At 38.2% G+C, this 22,278-nt stretch overlaps 2 protein-coding genes across 2 annotated transcripts; both read left to right on the plus strand.

The window, feature by feature from the left end:
* Window positions 1-226: 226 nt before the first annotated feature.
* On the plus strand, window positions 227-1,168 carry LOC307101413 (olfactory receptor 6C2-like; the record flags this gene model as incomplete). The annotated part of the gene is made up of 1 exon (XM_079774344.1): window positions 227-1,168. The coding sequence occupies one exon, from the start codon at window positions 227-229 to the stop codon at window positions 1,166-1,168; it is 942 nt and encodes a 313-aa protein (XP_079630470.1).
* Window positions 1,169-10,487: 9,319 nt separating this feature from the next.
* On the plus strand, window positions 10,488-11,423 carry LOC307101866 (olfactory receptor 6C2-like; the record flags this gene model as incomplete). The annotated part of the gene is made up of 1 exon (XM_079775346.1): window positions 10,488-11,423. One exon carries the CDS (start codon window positions 10,488-10,490, stop codon window positions 11,421-11,423), a length of 936 nt encoding a protein of 311 aa, XP_079631472.1.
* Between the last annotated feature and the right edge of the window lie 10,855 nt (window positions 11,424-22,278).

Consider the following 22,278-nt stretch of genomic DNA (forward strand, 5'->3'; position numbering starts at 1 on the left):
AGCAAATACATCAAACAGAATTCTTGAAAGTCAAGATATTTTGTTCCTATTAAAAGACAGACCCGTAAGTGTGAAAAGTAGTCCTTTTCGAAGTAGCATTTAAATTGTAAATATTTTTAAGTAATGAATTTTTTAAAACCTGAATATGATAGGTTTCATACTTTTTAAATAATCTATAAGATGTCTCAATGTTACATGCAGATATAACTGAAGTCAAGGATCAGCTATGGGAAATGGTACTGTAACATTCATTCTGCTGGGTCTGACAAATGACCTTCAGCTGCAGACTCTGATTTTTGTCTTTTTCTTTCTCACCTACATGCTGAGCATAACTGGGAAGCTGATTATCATCTCCCTCATCTTACTGGATTCTCATCTTAAAACAGCCATGTACTATTTCCTACAAAATTTCTCCTTCTTGGAGATCTCATTCACATCTGCTTGCATTCCCAGATATTTGTATAACATAGCAACGGGTGACAAGCTCATTACCTACAATGCCTGTGTCAGCCAAGTATTTTTTACTGACCTCTTTGGTGTAACTGAATTTTTCCTCCTGGCAGCCATGTCCTATGACCGCTACGTGGCCATCTGCAAGCCCCTGCATTATGTGACCATCATGAGCAGCACAGTCTGCAGAAGACTTGTCTTCTGTTGTTGGGTAGCTGGTCTATTCATTATCATCCCCCCACTTAGTCTAGGCCTAAACCTGGAATTCTGTGATTCTAATGTCATTGATCATTTTATCTGTGATGCAGCTCCCCTCCTGAAAATTTCTTGTTCAAATACTTGGTTCATGGAACAGACTGTTATGATTTGTGCTATACTGACCCTTCTTATGACACTCATGTGTGTAGTACTGTCCTACATTTATATCATCAAGACAATTTTGAGATTCCCTTCTGTTCAGCAAAGGAAAAAGGCCTTTTCCACCTGTCTTTCCCACATGATTGTGGTCTCCATCACCTATGGCAGCTGCATCTTCATCTATATCAAACCATCAGCGAAGGAATCAGTGGCTATTAACAAGGGTGTGACAGTACTCACTACATCCATTGCTCCACTGCTCAATCCTTTCATTTACACCTTGAGAAACAAGCAAGTAAAACAAGCCTTCAATAACTCAGTCAAAAGAATTGTGATGTTTTCAAGAAATAAGAGAATGTGAAGCCAAATAAACACTTATATAGTGAACTTACCAAATTTCATACTCAGGTTCACTTATTCAAAACATTTATTCATCCTGATCTAGTGCCATCTTCCTCACAACCTTCTTTTAAGATCCTTCTATACATAGGCATATTAATAGCTTCTTTATTTTTATTGTTGAAACTATTACAGATTTCCCCTCCCCCCACCATGGTTGACCCCCTCCACCCCACTTCTGCCCACTCCCCAGGCCACTACACACTATTGTTTGTCCATGGTCTATTCATGTATGCATATAAATTAATTGTTTAATCTCTTCCTACCCTTCTTCCCCCCCCCCCCCCCCCACTCCCCTGCCAACAGGGCAGTCTGTTGCATGGAATGTCTTTGGATCTGTTTTGTTCATCAGTTTATTTTCTTTAAAATTAAATGCTGATTTGCCTCCAAATTAGGAATACCAAAATAAAATAAAGTAAAATAAAATAAAACAAAACAGAAGTATATCTCCAAATTAGAAATATAAAAAGATAAATACATAGGTTAGTAAAGATTTCCATTTTCCAGCAAGAGAGTATGTAACAGTGGCCATTGTTTCATCCAATCCAAAACTTTCAAATGATTTCTTCATTGATTCACTTAACAAATACGTCTTTGAAACAGCTACTGTTTTAAGCACTAAAAACAGAGAAGGGTCAACCAACCAGCAAAAACATATTCCCCTATACCCTCAGGGGTAAACAAAACCAATTCTTTCTTTTTTTTTAACAAAACCAATTCTAAGTTAAATAAAGCAAAATGGTTAACTTGCACTCAAATAAATGTTTTTTCACAGAAGGGGATATAAATCTTATAATGATGGGAAAACATCTGAAGTACTAAAGCTTAAAAATTATAAGATTTGTGTCAATATCAAATTGCTAATAACCAAAACTTTTAACTGTTATACCCTTTCCTCAAAAAAATCCATAAAGTTAAAGGAAAGATAGTGACAATAGATAATTACTATTCTGAGGAATTTAAACATTTTGGTATCACAAAAACTCTGCCAGATGTAGACACATATACTGAAATGCCAACAGAGAATGTCACTAAAACATAAGTTTTCAAATGGAATATGGAAAGCGTAGTTAAGGTATTACATCTTTTTTTATATATGAAAAGTTATACATGGGAAGAACACAAACTCTTTACCACATTTCCTCCAAAAAAATAGAAGTTCATAGGTTATCATCTGTAACTATTTCCCCCATTCCACTGATGGGGAAAATAAGACTTCTTTTTTTTTTTTTTTTTTTTGGGGGGGGGGGCCTAGCAATCTGAATCTTTGCCAGTAAACTACTGTACATTCTTGATAGCCTATAATTAAGTCACTGCCCCCTTCTCCCCAATCTGGTCTTGCAAGACCTGTTGACCTAAGTACTCCCATTTTACAGAGGCCATAAACCATGGACAATACACAATCCCAGAGGGAGTTATCAGCGCTGGCGCCAGGCCAGGCCTTTTGGTGTGGTCTCACGGCCCCCATCCCAACACACGGGGCTTTTTGAAAAGCCTGAGAAAGGTCCAGAAGTCCCATCCATATTTGGGGGACAAAGAAACCAAAGGGTATAAAGGGAGAGCTTCCTCCATATTGGTTTGCTCAGGATTTGAGACATTGTATATAGTACATGGGAAACGTCTGAAAATAAATGGTTTTTTCCTGTATCTCCAAGTACTCCTGTGTATTCTCCAGTTGCCTAGTAAATTCTGTAACACCGCTACACTTGAGACTCCAGAAATTTGAACCTACATTTTCCTTTTGCTTTCATGTCTAGTCTTTTCTATATTCTGTTTCTCTGTCAAAAATATTTTCCTCATTCTTTGTTGACTCAGTTTTCTCCTTAATTTTTTTTAATTTAGAAGTCACTCAGGTTATTTAAAAATTAAATATAAAACTGCTATGTGAGCCAGCAACTCTACTTCTGGGTATTTATCCAAAAGAATTTAAATCAGGAAATTAAAGAGACATCTACACTCCTATATTCATTACAATACTATTCACAATAACTAAGATGTAGAAACAACCTAAATATCTATCAACTGGTTAATGGATAAAAGAAAAATGTAGTATAAACATAGAGCAGAATAGTATTCATACTTTAAAATTTTGCTCTGGCCAGGTGGCTCAGTTGTTTTAATTATTGTCCCATTAACCAAAAAGGTTGTGGGTTTGATTCTTGGTCAAAGCACATACCTTGGTTCCATGTTCTATCCCCAGTTGGTGTGTATACGGGAGACAAAACAATCGATGATTCTCTCTCACATGGATGTTTCTCTCTCTTTCTATCTTTCTTCTTCTCTCTCTAAAAATCAATAAACATATCTTCAGGTGAGGATTTAAAAATAAAGAAAAAGAAGAAAATTTTGCAACATGCAACAACATGGATGGACCTTAAAGACATTATGCTAAGTAAAATAAGCCAGACACAAGACAAGTACTTTATAAACCCACTTACATGAAGTATCTAAAAAGTCAAATTTATAAAATTAAAAACTAAGATGGTGGTTATCAGGTTCTGAGGGATGGGGAATTAATAATAAACAAGCATATGTTTCAGTTAATATTAATAAGAACTAAAGGTCTGCATTACAACACTGTACCATAAGTCAAAAATAATGTACAATTTTTAAGAGGAAAGATTTCATTTTCAGTGTGAATTTTTTAAGCGGAAAGATGTGTTAAGTGCTCTTGCCACAATAACTTTTTTTCAAAACCACACACACATTTTTTTAAATAATAAAGAAACAAGCACATATAAATACAAATTTAAGAAAATACCAAAATCTAGCTTGATGCTAGTTAATTTGCCTACATTTGATTACCAAAAGGTTGTGGATTCGATTCTCAGTCAGAACACATACCTAGGTTGCAGGTTCTATTCCCGGTTGGGATGTGTATGGCAGGTAACCAATAAATGTTTCTCTCTCACCTCAGTAAATTTAACTTTAAAAAGACTCCCAACAACAACAAAAAATGTCCTGAATCAAATAGCTTCACAGGTGAATTTTGTGAAGCATTCAAAGAACTAACACCTATCCTTCTCAAATTATTAAGGGGAGGAAGGACTCCTGAGCTCAATTCATGGGGCCAGAATTATTCTAACACAAAACCACATATGAAAACTACAAAGAAACAAAGTTATATGCTAACATTCCTGATGAACATAGATTCAAAAATCCTCAACAAAATATTAGCAAACAGAAATCAGCAATACATTGAAAATATCATATATACACCGTCATCAAGTGAGGTTCATTCCTGGGATGCAAGGTTGGAAATCTGCAAATCAATGAACAGATTGATTGATTTATGTGAAAAGTCACATAAATAAAATGAAGGATAAAAATTATATGACAACATCAATAGATGCAGAAAAAGCATTTGACAAAATCCAGTACCAATTTATGATAAAAACTCAGCAAAATGGGAACATACCTCAACATATGTCATGCCATATATAACAAACCCACACACAACATGGAAAAATTTAAAGTGTTTCCCTTAATATCAGGAACAAGACAGGGATGTCCTTCTTCATGAAGTTTATTCAACACAGTATTTGAAGTCCTTTGGTTGCCAAAGGGGAAGGGGTTCAAGAACTGATGAAAAAGGTAAAGGGACTAAGAAGTACATTGGTAGTTACAAAATAGTCATAATGTATAGGGAATATAGTAAAAAATACTGTAATAATTATGTATGGTGCCAGGTGGGTACTGGAAATATCAGGGTGAACACTTTGTAAAGTACATGCTTGTCTAACTACTATGCTGTATACTTGAAACTAATACAAAATAATATTGAATGTAAACTGTAATTGAAAAATAATTTTTTTAAAAATACAAGGTGACAGGAGACTAGACTCCAGGTAGTGAGCACACAATAGAGTATACAGATATAGTATTATAAAGTTCTACACCTGAGATTTATATGTTATAACCAATGTTATCCCAGTAAATTTATTTTTTTAAAATACTATCTTGCCCTGGTCGGTATGGCTCAGTTAGTTGAAGTGTTGGCCCCGTGCACCGAAGTGTCACTGGATCAATTCCCAGTAAGGGTGCATACCCAGGTTCCAGGTTCGACCCTGTAGGGGTGCATACAGGAGGCAACCATGCAATGTTTCTCTCTTACATCGATGTTTCTCTCTCTCTCTCTCTCTCTCTCTCTCTCTCTCTCTCTCTCTCTCTCTAAATAAAAACATATCCTCAGATGAGGATTAAAAAAATACTATCTTTACATAAATTCATACATGTCCATTGCTGGAGGCTAAGACCAAGTTAGCATAATTAGGCAAGAAGTCCTCTGGAAGGCTAATGGACTTTGATATTCAGCAAAGGCTGAAAATCAGCATAATATTGCCCTGCTTTGGCTGAATGGCTGAAGGCAATCCCCTAACCTGATAACCCTTTATTGTTTACCAAACTTGACCATTGATATGCCTGTTTGATCCCCTAACCTGATAACCCTTTATTGTTTACCAAACTTGACCATTGATATGCCTGTTTGCTTTGCTAAAGGGCAAATGTGTATTCTAGTAAATAAAAATCTGATGGGTCCGGGGATTCAGAGAGCCTCCGCCTGGCCCCCCCCCAAGTCTTCTAAATTTATATTTCTTGTGCAGTGTATACGTTTGTGCGCAGCCCCTTCTCCAGACCTTGAACCCTAGCCGCAAATGGATGCAGCGTTCACAACCATATCTTAGGAAATGGAAATAATAGTATTTTTATTTTTTAAATGTTCATAAATATTCATATCGTTCTTTAAACTGTAAAAAAGAATTATCACTTGCTTTGAGTTTTCTAATTTCCTATTTTGTTATCTTTTATAATGATTGAGAAAAATAGCAGGTGGAATAGAGCTGTGTGATCTTTCAGCTTCCATAGATAGTAGGGAAGAAATACAGCAAAGGCAGACCACTTCGTGACCTTTGGTTCTTTATTATTTTATCTTGACCTGTGCCTGTTGCTATTGTCACATCTTTGTGTCTCTAGGGACAGGCCCCCACTGCTGCGTCTTTCAGTGTCTTTGCCCCAGTTCATTACAAAGGACACTCATTAGTGATGTTTGAACCTGTGTCACCAAGGACCCAGTTGCTTAGTATTTAGTTTGAGGTACAGCAAATAAATCACATGTCAGCCTTAATAGTGTGAAAGCCTCTTATCCTATCCAGAAAAGTCATAATATCAACGATTTCAATGCAAAAGGGGGAAATAGTTGAACAATATTTTACTTTCAACCAAGAAGGAGTAGAAAACATTTCCTAGGCATCAAGTTCTTCGTTTGAAAATCTTCTCATGTTGGAGATGAAAAATTCAAAGAGTCCTAAATCCTCCCAGAGCACGGGTCAGGGTAAGTAGAGTCATAAACTTAAAGAAAATTTTACACAAACCTTTTCTAATAGATTCTCTTCCTCAAATTAGCCCTTAGGATTCTGGTTACTAAAGAATCAGCTGAAGCTATTAACTTTCAGACGAGTAAGTACATTAGCTATTTCATTTACTGTCATCTTTGGTAAATCTATGTGTTGATTTTCTGTGAGAAGATTTGATATTGACTTACCAAAATCAGATGTAATTAATATTTGAATTATTATATGAAGATCCACAGGTTTTTCTGAATTGTATCATTCAATACTGCTTTTTATAGTTTACATAAAGATACTGTGAATTTATATGCCGTGAGAAGTTATCTCTGCCACACTCTCACTTTCCTCTTTAAAGAGAAAAGTGTATATCTACATTAAAATCACCTGATGTGACAGCTCATAACATAATATTGGAAAAATTAAGCTTTCTTTGCACTTTTTAAAATATAAAAATATTTAAAAGATGCAAACTATTTTTGTAAACTTTGCCTCTTAAAAACTAGCATTGATAAATGGAATAAATAAAAAATACTTTGCAACAAGGGCTGCCACACAGGGTAGAGGAAAGAGCATGTTACCGTGTAAAGTTCTAGGAGCCACTGGGTTACAAAGTACATAGCGGAGTAAGGAGGTTAGGAAGGCTGAAAAGAGCATCCTTTCCTTTAATTAAAATTATCTACTTAGTTATTATGTTGTGTCCTTACAATTCCTTGGAATGTTAAAGTTCTTCAAAAATATCATTGTCATCTCTTCTTTCAAAGGATGTGACAGTAAACGTTGGGGTTTAACTGTATTACCCAGTCATACAGTGAGAGATGACCTTGCTCTAATCTCTGGAGAAAAGGAATATTTTAAAGGAACAAATGACAGCCAATCACATAACAACTGACTAGAGTTTTGCTAGGAAATTGATAGCAACTTGTTTTTTATTCATTTATATGAGACATTCAAATCCTGGAGATACTATTTCAAAACTAAAAATGTATTTGAGTATGTTAGTACAACTAAGTGTCATAGCTGAGGGAAAGCTATAGAACAGCCATTAAGCCAAAGCAATAATTAGAAAGTTCTTGGACTCTGGTTTTAAAGGATTATTAAAATATGCACTAAAGAGACATAAATGTAAAATTAAGAAGGGAAACATCTTTATCTGCAACAAGACAAGGAGGAAATCTTTAAATGTAGACTGAACAGATAAATATTCCATGGTGTAAATTGTGAATATTCAGTGGCACCAATACCTGTTTCAAATAAAAATGTCAACAAACTTGGGAAAAGGCACATGAAACATCATAGTCATTACAGTGTGGATACAGTCACACTTTGAGTTGAAGGAAAAGGTTGATACAAAGTTTATTAATCATAACTTGGTAAATTATTACAAAAGTTCTAAATTATTATCTTCTTTTTTCTTAAAATTTCATTTCCAGGAATTATTATGAAATCATGCAATAATGTTTATAAAAAGGTACTTTTGAAGATATTGTAACAATTATAGAAAACAAAGAGAGTCATAAAAGTGTGTTGGAAATTGATTTTAAACTTGTGGTACATTCATAAACCTATTTCAATGTAGGTGACATTTTGAAATAAGAACAAAAATAAAAGGGATTTAAAAACTGGAGTCACACAAATACCCTAGATTTAAATTAAATAGAATTAAATTAAATAAGTTTACCTTATAGAAATGTAAAATATTTATAATTTAAAATGAATAGCATGTGAACAAATTACATATTCAGATATGCAAATTCCTTGACCTCCAGTTTAAATATATTACAGATTTCCTCAAAGAAACAAAAAATAGCCACCAAGAAAAGATACATCTATCTGCTTGAGAGCTAAAGCAAGGAAGAGACGCCAGTTAACAGTTTGGTAATCAGGGAAATAATGACGTAAGCAAAAAGAGTGATATTTCAAGGTATGCATGACTTTATTCACCAGCAAAAGTATTGTTTCAAATGCAAAAAAAACATCCTCAGTGTTAAATACAAGTATATGTAAAATTTACAAGTAAAAAGTAAAATAAGTGTGGCAAAGGAGTTTCAAGATGAAACTTGAATATAGGTTTGAATGTGTACTGTAGGCAAATGAATAATATATATACATACATATGTGTGTATATAATTTACACAACAATATGTCTTACCATGGACTCTAAGTCTCGGATTGTTAGTTTTGGTAGCTATTCCAGTAAAGAAGACAACAGTCCCTGATTTCAACAAACTCACTTTCTCAGAGGAAGTGCTAAGGTGGAAATAACAATTATTTGTATGGAAGCACAAATGAGGACCACTTAACACAGACAATGGAGTGCCAAAGGACTTTCCAGTAGAAATGATGCTCAAGTGAAAAATCACAAATATATAGTTACATCTGGAGAGTTTGAGAGACTGGGAAGAAAGGATGGAATGTGGAAAGAGAGAGATAAGAAGAGATTTTTTTTTTCAGACAGATAATCAATATGAAGTGCTTACAAGAACTACCACATAGTAAATTCTCAATAAATAGAATTTATTCTTTCTATTTTAAGAAACATGGAGTAGAAAGAAGACTATATGGGTTATACAAAGTGTAAGTCCCACTTGGGATTTTGAGTTCACAGCACATAAATTATCTGTAAGAGGCCATAAAATAACAACTGCCACATATGAAGCATGTACCTAGCATCAGATTTTATACAAAACAAAGAGATACATAAAAGTGTGTTGGAAATTGATTTTAAACTTGTGGTACATTCATAAACCTATTTCAATGTAGGTGACATTTTGAAATAATAGAACAAAAATACAAAAACAAAAAGGGATTTAAAAACTGGAGTCACACAAATACACTGGATTGAAATTGAATAGAATTTAATTAAATGCATTTATCTTATAGAAATGTAAAATATTTATATTTTAAGATTATCATTTTAGGTGAATATGGTAGATACTGTTTTTATCTCCATTTTGTAGATTAACTTACTGAATGCCTGAGAAGTTGGAAAACTTGCCGACAGTCATACAGACGAAGGTGGAAACGCAGGTATTGAACAATGGAGCTCTCAATCTGCTCTTAATCTTGATGTCTGCCGCTAAGGCTAAGACTGAGGGAGATGATAAAGACATGTGCATGGAGAGTATATTTAGTAATTTAGAGTTGATTTTGGACTTAGTAATAGTGACAAAAAGGTGTCAGAGTGTTTTCCATGCTTAACTAAACAGAATGAAAGCATTAAAAAAAATGTTTTTCCCAGCTGTACATCATTGTGCCTGACATTTCTTCTCCTACAGCAAATACATCATGCAGCAAAATACTCTGTATTGTATATCCCGTAGACACTGAGTGTAAATTACACACTAGCAGAGAAACATAAGGAGAGTCAGAGGAGTCATCCAACAATGTTTAAGCTACATGTTAAAACATAAAAACAAAAGAACATAAACACATTTGGTTATAGTGGCAAAATATAAAATTTGTTCTTACATGTTTACATTTTATCATGACCAAATCTTCACGGAAAGACATGAAAAGGCTATTACATTTAAATATTCACCTTTGAGATAAGAAATCTTAGACATAAGAAGAAATCATAATTTTGTTGAATCACAAAACATTATATACGTCAAAACTAACCACATGAGAAAGTTCAGTCTTTGGTATAAGTTAAAACTGAAATAAAGAAAGGACAATGGTGCTAAAACAATTTTTTTATTTAAAATATGTTTTAAAATCTATCACAAAACTGTCAAAATAATAATATAAAATAAGCAATTACGGAGCAAGGCCCACCAGAGTGTAGGCAATATCAACTACTAATTTATAGAAGACACTGCATGTGAATTAGTTTGCTATCTCTAATAGTCACTGTTGATCTTTATCTGGCTTTGATACCACTCTATTCAAATAGAATATCTCGAAACTTTACATGAAATTAAATAAAATTCAGTAATGAAAAACCACACAATAACAACTTTCATCCTCCTGGGACTGACAGATGACCCTCAACTTCAGGTTCCAATTTTTACTTTTCTATTTCTCACTTACATGTTGAGTATAACTGGGAATCTGACCATCATATCCCTCACTTTAGTGGACTCACACCTTAAAACACCCATGTACTTTTTCCTACAGAATTTTGCCTTGTTAGAAATCTCATTTACATCTGCTTGCATCCCTAGATATTTGTACAACATAGCAACAGGTGACAGATCAATTACATATAATGCTTGTGTTGTTCAATTGTTTTTTACTGACGTCTTTGGAGTAACTGAATTTTTTCTGTTAGCTGTGATGTCCTATGACCGCTATGTGGCCATCTGCAATCCCTTGCATTATGTGACCATCATGAGCAGCAGAGTCTGCAAGAGCCTTGTCCTCTGTTGTTGGATGGCTGGCTTATTGATCATACTCCCACCATTTACTTTGTTCCTAACTTTGAAATTCTGTGATTCAAATGCCATTGATTATTTTGTCTGTGATGTATCTCCTTTGCTGAAGATTTCATGCTCAGACACATGGCTCATCGAGCAGCTGGTTATTGTCTGTGCTGTGCTGACCTTCATTCTGACCCTTGTGTGTGTTGTTTTGTCCTACATTTACATCATTAAGACCATTCTAAGATTGCCTTCTGCCCAACAAAGGAAAAGGGCCTTTTCTACCTGTTCTTCCCATATGATTGTGGTTTCACTCACTTATGGAAGCTGTATTTTCATCTATATCAAACCTGCAGCCAAGGAATCAGTGACTATTAATAAGGGTGTGACAGTGCTAATGACATCCATCGCTCCTATGTTGAACCCATTCATTTACACTCTGAGAAACAAACAAGTGAGACAAGCTTTCAGTGACTCATTCAAAAATATTGCATTGGTCTCAAACAAGTAAGAGAATGTTCAAGTAAAAAAAATAAAATATCAAGCTAAGCATAAACCATTAAGCTACAAATCTGTTTGTCTCTTTTTTATCTGATCCCTATTCACATGAACTTTCTCAAACATTAATTGCACCCAGAATGAACGCCCTCCACCATGTGGGTTCACTCCTTTAATCCTCCTGCAAGCAAACCTCTTTCAGGGTAAGATCCCAATCAGAAGAGATGATAATAATTTTCTAGTGAGTGTAAGCCTGATGTTACTTATAATCTATAAAGTTGAAATAAGAAAACTAAAACAAATACAAGTCAAACAAGGAAACAAACAGTTGTTGTTTATTTTCTTCGACTTGAAAGAAAATAATTGATTTAAACTGTTCTTCCAGTCTTCCCATCAAAATATTGCTAACCCTTTGAGATAGCAGGGAGGGACCTGGAGAGTATTATGCTAAGCAAAATAAGCCAGTCAGAGAAAGATAATTATCACATGATCTCACTTATATGTGGCATCTAAAGAACAAAATAAACTGATGAACAAAATAGATCCAGAGACATAGAAACTTGGAACAAATTGATCAATCTCAGAGGGAAGGTGGGGGTGGGTGGGTGGCAAGAGATTAACCAAAGAATTTATATGCATATATGCATAACCCATGGACAGAGACAATAGAGTGGTGAAGGCCCAAGGTAGAGGGAGGGGGCAGACTGGAAGCGGTCAATGGGGGGGGGGGGCGGGGGGGGAGTCTGTATTACTTTCTCATTTTTTCTTCTTTTTTTTTTTTTTTTTTTTACTTTCTGTGGGGAAGCATAGAACTTGGTTGGGAAGTTTGTAAGAAGGAATCTCCAAAAGGTCAGGAGCCTCCAGGGGGAGCTGGCCAAAGGTGGCTGCCCCTGCCTTGACTTTTCCACACAAATCTGAGCCCCCGGGTGTTTTACTGGGATCTTTATATTTAGTCTTTAGATGATTTTGCTTAAAGGACACCAAAGACGCATGTGTTCTCTCAAGGATGCTTACCTTACTGGTAGTATCGAATAGTTAATTTTAGTTCAAGCTGTTGTTACAATAAAAGCCTGAGGAGGCAGGCAAATGGGGCTGTTTGGTTCCTATAGCCGAGCAGTCCCTTAGCCCTCTCTTTCACAGAAACCTGTGTCAGAGTAATCATTCATCTGTAGCTCAGGGTCTGCTGGTCAGCACTAGCAAGTGGTGCCCCATGTAAGGAAGAATGCAATGAAACGTGGCAGAAACCTCGAAAATGAAGAGTAAGAAAATGAAAGTAACTGTGCAGTAAGTCATTGGAGCCTGCTTGGGATTTCCAAATTCTAGGGCAGTGGTAGGCAAACTGCGGCTCATGAGCCACATACAGCTCTTTGGCCCCTCGAATGTGGCTCTTCCACGTGCAGGCGGGCAGGTACAGTGCTATTGAAACTTCATGGCCCATGAGCAGAAGTCAGTTTTCGGCTCTCAAAAGAAATTTCAATCATTGTACTGTTGATATTTGGCTCTGTTGACTAATGAGTTTTGCCGACCACTGGTCTAGGGGATTGTTTCTCAGCTAAAGTTTCACAATGGGACAAGAGCTGTTCACAGAAAAACAGCAATATATCACAGTGTTTAAATAGTTATTAAAAGCAGGTGGTGCCTCTGTTACAGAACAATTAATGAGCCTGTTACAGACTCTTATAATTTATAATCCTTGGTTCCCTGATGCTGGAACACTAGACCTTAATCTCTGGGAACAAGTGGGCAAGAATTAAAGAGAAATCAGGCCCAGGGAAAATGAGTGCCCTTGTCATCTTTAACTATGGGGGCTCTTGTTCGAGCTGCACTATGCCCACTTCATATTGAGAATCAAAAGCCTACAGAACACCACGAGGATTTATCACTGCCCCCTCCTCCTGAAGTAGAGCCTATAGAGCCTGTAATATCTAAGACCCCCGATCCTCCGCCTCTGATGTGGGAAGGCTCATCAACTAGATCCTCAGTTATGGGATCATGTGTCAGGCAACCTATGTTAGAAGGAGAGCTTTGGCTTGCCCAGTTATGCAAGATCAGCAAGGTAATCAGATACATGAATCACTCTCCTTTAATACCTCTAAAGAAATAAGGAAAAGTATTAGAGAAAATGGGACTAACAGTCCATTTACAAAAGGACTCCTTAATGCCTTGTCCGAAAATTACCATATGACGCCTTGGGACTGGCAGATTTTGGCCAAAACAACTTTGGATGCCAGTCAATATTTATGATGGAGAGCAGAATATGATGAGATCTATGAACAACAGGTGGTTTGTGGGTGTTCACTGGCAACCCCACCTGGGAGCCCTCTGGGCCGCATTCTGGCTGTAAGTCCCGGGCACTATAAGACATCTTCTGAAAGATCCATGGAAAGAACTCTGATTTATTAAGTCTTGTCTGTGTGTTATGCACACCTGTAAATATCATATATGAGTGTTTCTGTTAATTGTTGTTTTGTGTCTTTGTTGTTTGGTTTAATTTGTTTTAAAATGAGGCATATTTCACTTTGCTAGGGGCCCCAGCTACTTGTGGCAGGCTGAACACATGGCAGAAATTGCAGGAACTTCCCAGCAGCTGCCAAGAATTCTTAATCTTAGGGACCCTTCCTGCTCTCCCTCTCAAGGCATCAGCCACTGGAAACTCTTACCTAGTGGAAATTCTTGTCTGTCTGTAATGTAACTTGGTTACTGATTGATGTTCTTTGCTTGCTTTCTTATCTTTGAGGGACTTAGTTTGCACTTCGCCATTTTATAAATACAGGGAATCTTCTGTCTCTGCTGTTTGGTGCCACTCAGAACTCATTTGCTGTGCTGGGTTAGTGTGAGATAAGATTCTAAGGCTAATGGCCCAGTCCACCTTTTTATGAGGACTCATTCATTTACTCTAGGGATTTTTTGGTTCTGTTTTTAAGATCTCTTCTTATATGCAAGATTTCATATTGTTAGTCTACTTACAAAGAAAAATATGGGTAATAATTATTTAAACTCACCAAGTATTTATTGTAGTGGACCAGAGCTACAGAAGTACCCTTAAATAGGCTGCAGAAGCAGCAGCAGCGGGGTGGGGGGGACACTCTCCTTGTAAAGGGAGAAAAATAGGTACTTTTACCCTAAAGCTGTTAGAGTCCCAGGAGTCATTGCAGTCCTGGGAACAAACCCCCACCCTTTCTCCAGCCTCCTGAGAGTTGTCAAAGTCATGTTATCTCTGTTATGCTTCTTAAGAATATGAGTATATTTTTTCATTGGAAAAATAAGCCTATTTCTGAAAGTAAGTGGGAAAATTTTTTCCTGTATTTGCCTAGGAAACAAAGGTTTTATATATATACTAGATGCCCGGTGCACAAAATTTCATGCACAGGGGGCGGGGGGGGAGGACTCACAACCCAGCCTGTGCCCTCTCGCAGTCCGGGACCCCTGGGGGATGTCCGACTGCCAGCTTAGGCCCACTCCCCAGAGAGCAGTCCTAAGCCGGCAGTTGGACATCCCTCTTGCAGTCTGGGACCCCTCGCTCCTTACCGCCCACCTGTAGCGAAGGCAGGAGAGGCTCCCGCCACAGCTGCTGCGCTCGCCAGCCATAAGCCCAGCTTCTGGCTGAGCAGCGCTCCCCCTGTGGGAGTGCACTGACCACCAGGGGGCAGCTCCTACATTGAGCATCTTCCCCCTGGTGGTCAGTGAGTGTCATAGCGAGCAGTCATCTTGCCATTCGGTTGATTTGCACATTAGGGTTTTATTATATAGGATAATTAAAATGATTATGTTATGTTAATCAAGAATTTGATTACTTTAAATGAATAAATTACTTAATACTGTTTAATAATAATAATAATATATAATCTTTTAGTCTAATGTATTTGACTATCTTCTCAAGGTTTGAATTTTAAGAAATTTTTCCTTGACCTAGGATTGGCTTTAGATCATTCCAATAGGCTCTAAAATACCTCAAGTGTTTGTTTTCTCTCTCATGAAGGAAAATTTTCTGCTTAAGGTACATGGGAAACTTTGTCAAATAATAATAACTATATTGTGCTTTCATTTATAGCTCTAATTGTTATTCTGGAATATTGTGTTTTGCAGAAAGGACAAGATTCCATGTCATTTGCATTACTCCATAAAGTATCTAGATTTTATAGAAGTACTGGCAGGAAAAATCAGGAGAAACAAAAAATTTATTATGGGTGGGGGCATGAGTGTGAGGGGGTTTGGGATGGGAATGGGGGGGGGTTGATGACAAATATGTGATACCTTAATCAATAAAGTAATTTAAAAAAATGTAAACCCCATTCCAAATGGAAACATAAAAAAAAAATTATTATGGGGCTGAATGAGTAGAAAATAATTATATAGTTTTTTTAACTTTTGTTGAAAATATTGTTGATTCTTAAACTTTTTGTTTTTCAACTACAAGGAAGCATTTTTAAAGCAATTTGGTAAATTACATATTTCTTTCCCTACCTGTCCCTCCAGAATTCTTAATAAGTGGCAATATGTTTCTTTGCATGACTTCAATAAGACCTGTTTCCAATTGTAGCTATATTAACCAAGATAAAAACTGATAATGGGCCTGCTTATAGCAGCCATGGCTTCACCGCCTTTTGCAGAACTTGGTCCATTCAGCATTCCATGGGAATCCCTTACAATCCACAGGGGCAGGCCATTGTCAAGCATGCCCATTTACATTAAAGAGCATGGTAGTAAAACAAAAAAGGGAGAAAAAGGGACTCAAGGACCCAGCTATGATGCTATCCAAAGCACTGTTTACCCTTAATTTTTTTTAATTTGAATGCTTGCTTTCTATTCCCCATAGAGCATCACTTTACTTCTATAGCACCAGCTCAGAAACCACAGGTCTTGTGGCGAGATGTGGACACTAATAACTGGGAAGGACCCAATGAATTATTAACATGGGGGAGAGAATATGTGTGTGTTTCTACCCCCATAGGGCCACTGTGGATTCCAGTTCATTGGATTAAACCCTACCATGGCATGGCATGGGACCAATCTGCTCCCATAAATGAAGACTCTGAGCCTGGGTGCTGGAGGCTAATTCCAGCATGTCATAAATGCAAGAAGTTTCATCAAAAGGTTGATGGAACTTGAGGCTTCAGCAGGACTGAAGATACATATTATTGCCTGCTGGAATGGCCGAAAGCATTTCCCCAAACCTGAAAATCTACATCAGGCGTCCTCAAACTACGGCCCGCGGGCCACATGCAGGTGTTTTTGCCGTTTTGTTTTTTTACTTCAAAATAAGATATGTGCAGTGTGCATAGGAATTTGTTCATAGTTTTTTTTAAACTATAGTCCGGCCCTCCAACGGTCTGAGGGACAGTGAACTGGCCCCCTGTTTAAAAAGTTTGAGGACCCCTGATCTACATGTTATTACCTGCTGCTGCCAAACAGCTGAACAACCGAAGGCAGTTCCCCCAACCTGCTAATACTTTACTGCTTACCAGGCCTTACCTCTGATATGTATATCTGCTTTGCTATAGGGCAAAATGTGAGAATAGAAAGCCCTGGATCCAGAGATAGAGAGAACTTGGTTACTATAGCTAAGTCTCCTCTGGCTCCCCCATGTATTCCAAATTTATATTTCTAGTCTTTTTATTAATTTATGCTCAGCCCCTTCTCCAGATTCCTGAACCCTTCTAAAAGACCCCGGCACCTGGGTACTCCACAGCCCCAAATGACACACCTCCACTGGACCCAGATGTCCCCGGAATAGCCTGGGGAATGATGAAGAAGCTGATGGCAGAGACTGAGCAACTTTTGAAGCATACTCATGCTATCTGCACCTCAGATAACCTTTTTCTTGCTATGACTTCCTTGATTCACCTCAACTCCTGTGCAACATGGTTTGACATTTTTGCCCGGCTTTGGGCACCAGCATCTGCCACCTTATTTTGGGCCTACATTATAGACCCACCTTTCTTTTGACCCCTCACTTGTGGGGACCCCCTCTTATCCTGTATCTAACAACATAACATTCCACTTAAGAGGAGTAGACTTGGGCAATCTTGAGAATGGGATGCATTGGACACCTGTCCCTCCCAATACGTCTTTTCATTCCAATTTTCTACCCTTATGTGTTACCTCCTCCAATTCATGTCTGTACTGTATGAGAGCTCATAATCAGATTTGGTTACATATAATTCCTAAACATGATCAGATTAAAGCCCAACTAACCTTTCTCTCAGCAGGCAGACTGGCTTGTAGCAATCTGACTAATGCTACTGTGCCTCCCATCCCTCCATGTAAGCAAAGTAAGCGGTGGGACCCCTCTGCTGAAGCATTCCATTGGGAAGTTTGTCAAGAAAATCATGCTCATTTGACAGTCCTAGGGGACCAACAGGTTATAGATTGGAGCCCACATGGTCATTTGCAAGCCAACCACACTGACATTCTGGTACACCATGCATCAAATACTAGTTACATCGGTATGCAGGCATGCCTATAGTTTGGACTGAGGGAGGGATGAGTCCCCCACGATCTCAAGTACTAGGCTTGCCAATTCAGTAAACTTTATGGAGCTTAGGCCATGTTTTCAGCCCTTTGAGATTGTGGCACGGTGACTACCAGAACTCCTCCACCCACTATAGTATGACTTTTATTGATAATCATACTAACAATAGCCTCATTTGCACCATTCACCCCTACGTTTTTGTTACGGGCCCCAATCTACTAATAAATCATAGTTCATCTTTTCTAATATAGGTTTTCATCCTATATTACCACCCAAAATATTACCTCATTGAACATCAGCACTATTATGGTACTTAGGAGACAAGTAGAAGTCCTCATACCTGTACCCCAGACCAGTGCCACCATTCCTGAGTGGGGCCCTCCTTTCATATGGCAAAATCTTGGTCTGTTTGGGCCTGATAAACACTGCTAGCCTCACCCTTACTAATCCCTGAGATCCGGCCCCACCACAAAGTGTCCACGGGCTCACAGTGGGTGGCTGCTGACAGTGGTGTACCCTGACACTGTTTCTGATGGGCCTCAATACCAGCACTGGCACAGAGTTTGGATCTGCATCAATCTGATAAACACCTTTCACCCCTACCTGGTGACTCACTGAGAGCTTTCTTCAAGTAACACATGTGCTGCCAGAGGATCTTTCAGTGACTGAGCTTAACAGATGTGGGCAAACCTTGAGGACACTTGGGCATTTTGCTGACCTGCCCCTGGAATTGGTGCTAGTGAAAACCAGCCTTGGTGCTCTGACAGGCCCCTCCCATGCACACCAACAGCCCTCAAAGGCAGCTACAACTGGTGCTTTGTAGCTCCAAACAGGTAGCCCAGGGCCTATCACTTACTGTCAATGCCTGACATTTATGGGCACTGGATCCTCTCCCAAAAGTCCCCAGAACCAATACAACCAGTGGTTCAGGCCACATCAGAGCATGACCCAATTTAGCTAAACAAAAAGCACATACAAAAGGAGATCTTGGCCGACACCAGACCCTGTTGGGGCAAATTCAGCTTTGTTGAGCCAACCCCCACGTAACAGCTCACACATTACTCTGGGGTTGCTCCTCATTGCCAGCTGCAGGGGCAGCCCCACCCACAGAGCCATTAAGACTCAACTACTACAGGTTGACTTACATAACCCACACAAGCCACATTCCTAGAGCAACTAGCTGGGCGACGAAGGAGACTATGCCTCTGAGCCCCAAAATCTTTATATAACCTATTGTATAAGGTTATACAAAAACATAGCAAATCTACCTAATTCACAGAAACAAACACAAAGAGGCAGCCAAAATGGGGAGATAAAAGAAAAATAAACAAATGGTATTACATCATACTAAAAAGTTCTGCACAGCAAAGAAAACCATCAACAAAATGAAAAGGCAACCTACTGAATGGGAGACAGGATTCGCCAATGATATATCCACTAGGAATTAATATTCAAAAAAAAGCCAATTTTAAAATGGGCAGGGGAACTGAATATACACTTTTCTACAAAGGACATACAGATGGCCAAGAGACATGAAATGATGCTCAACATCACTAGTTGTCAAAGAAATGCAAATTAAAATCACAATGAGATATCACCTCACACCTGTCAGAATGGGTATCAAGCCTGGCTTGTATTGCTCAGTGGTTGAGCATCAACTCATAAATCAGGAGGTCATGGTTCAATTCCGGGTCAGGACACATGCCCAGGGAGCAGGATCAATCCCAGTCCCTCTCATCATTGATGGTTCTATATCTCCCTCTCCCTTCCTGTCTCTGAAATCAATAAAAACATATTTTTTAAAAACAGATCGCTTTGACTATTCAGGGCCTTTTGTGTTCCATATGAATTTTAAGATTGTTTTTCTATTTCAGTAAAAAAAATGGCATTGGGATTATTTTTTATATTTTTATTGATTTCAGAAAGGAATGGAGAGAGAGAGAGAGAGAGAGAGAGAGAGAGAGAGAGAGAGAGAGAGAGAGAAGAAAGAAAGAAAGAAAGAAAGAAAGAAAGAAAGAAAGAAAGAAAGAAAGAAAGAAAGAAAGAAAGAAAGAAAGATGATGAGGGAGAATCATTGATTGGCTGCCTCTTTCATGCCCCCTACTGGGTATTGAGCCCACAACCCATGTGCAGGAATTGAACTGTGACCTACTTGTTCATAGGTTAACGCTCAAACACTGAGCCACCACTACCAGTGGCATTGGGATTTTGGTGGAGATCTATAGAGCACTTCAGGTAATATGGATATTTTATAATATTATATCTTCCAATTTATGAACATGGGATGTCTTCCCATTTATTTGTGTCTTCTTTCATTTCTCCAATGGTTTTTACAGATTTCAATGTACAAGTCTTTCACTGTCACTTTCTCCTATTTTATTCTTATTGATGATATTGTGCATGGAACTGTTATCTTAATTTCCATTTCAGAGAGATCATTGTTTGTATCTAAAAATGCAACTGAAAAAAAAAAAAAACAGAGGGACTTCTTACCATTTGCAACAGCATGGATGGAACAGGAGAACATTATGTTAAGTGAAATAAGCCAGTCAATGAAAGTAAATACCACATGATCTCACTCATTTTTGGAATATAAAGAACAATATAAATTGATGAACAAAAAATAGGTACAGAGGCAAAGAAGCATCGAACAGACTGTCAAACTACAGCAGGAAGGCAGGGGAGGGTTGGGGGGGGCAGTAAGAGATCAACTGAATGACTTGTATGCATGCATATAAGCATAACCAATGGACGCAAGACACTGGGCGTGATGGGTGAGGGTATGTGGTGGGGGTTAGGGGAGGCCGGGGGGAGGTCAATGGGGAAAAAAAGGAGACATGTGTACTACTATTTGTATTACTTTAAACAATAAAATTAAATTTTTAAAAAAAACTTGGATTATAGAAAGAAAAAAGAAAAGGAATAAAATCATAGTTGCTTTTGAGAAGCAATTCTCTAAAAGATTATTTGAAATATCTTACCAAGAAATACCTTAAGAAAGTCACTCTTCATGATTGGCTTCGTGTGGTTGCATCTGACAAAAGACATATGAACCTTGTTACTTCCAGATTAGTCCAGATGAAAATAGATCTGAGTCTGAGGACTAGGTGAAGGCACCTTATGTAGGTCTTTGCTTACTAATAAAAACAAATGAGCATACTAAGAGAAACATCTAGAAATGGACTTTTAGTTTATCAGAGAATAAAAAAGATAACACTAAAAAAATACACACACAATGATAACACTAAATAAAATGTTGGACTAGCCATATTAACATTAGACAAAGTAGAATAGATCAAAGAATATTATTGGAATAAAAAGTGTCATTTTTCAATGGCAAAGGGGTCTATTCTTAAGAAACCTAACTGCTTATGCATATAATAAAGACCTTCAAAATACATAAAACAAAAAAACTGATAAAATTGCAAGGAGAAAAGAAACACCCACAATTATAGTAAAAAAAATTTCAATCCAGTGAGGCCACGCCCCTGGATCTGGAAGAGGCCACGCGCCCCTGGGTCCGGGTGAAGCTGGATCCTGGGTCCGGGTGAGGCCGTGCGCCCCTGGATCCGGGTGAGGCTGGGTCCCGGGCCCGGGTGAGGCCACGCGCCCCTGGATCCGGTGAGGCCACGCGACCCTGGGTCCGGGTGAAGCTGAATCCCGAGTCCGGGTGAGGCCGTGTGTCCCTGGATCCGGGTGAGGCTGGGTCCCGGGTCCGGGTAAGGCTGTGCGCACCTGAGTCCGGGTGAAGCCGTGCCTCTGGATCCGGCCGAGACCAAACCAGAGGGAGTCGGACCTGCATTACCACCATTTGTCCACCATCCAGAGCTGAAAAGTCAGTGCCGACATGTACACATAAGGAACTGGTGGACATTGAAATTGGGTCTCAAAAGAACTGTTGATCCAGAAAGAAACTCACTACAGACTGATTCATTTGCCTGTCAGCATAACCATTATTGCTCGTCTCACATTCAGTTCTTATAAGTATATTTCTAGTGACACATGATCTCGCTCATCTAGGGGAAATGATGAACAACATAGACTGATGAACAAGAACAGAACCAGAAACAAGGAGGCATCGATCGGACTATCAGGCCTCAGAGGGAGGATAGGGGAGGGTGGGGGAAGGGGGGAGAGATCAACCAAAGGTCTTGTGTGCATGCATATGAGCCTAACCAATGCTTAAGTTCAACAGAGGGTTGGGGCATCCATGGGGAGGGGTGTGGGATGGGAATGGGGGGATGAGGACAAATATGTGACACCTTAATCAATAAAGAAATTTTTTAAAAAAAATTTCAACATGCCTATCTCAGTATTTGATTGAATCATTACCCAAAAATTCACTAAGTATACAGAAGACAACATTATCTATTAACATGATCTAGCATGTTTAGAA

Source organism: Cnephaeus nilssonii (assembly GCF_951640355.1).
Source record: "Cnephaeus nilssonii genome assembly, chromosome: 6".
Classification (NCBI taxonomy): Eukaryota; Metazoa; Chordata; class Mammalia; order Chiroptera; family Vespertilionidae; genus Cnephaeus; species Cnephaeus nilssonii.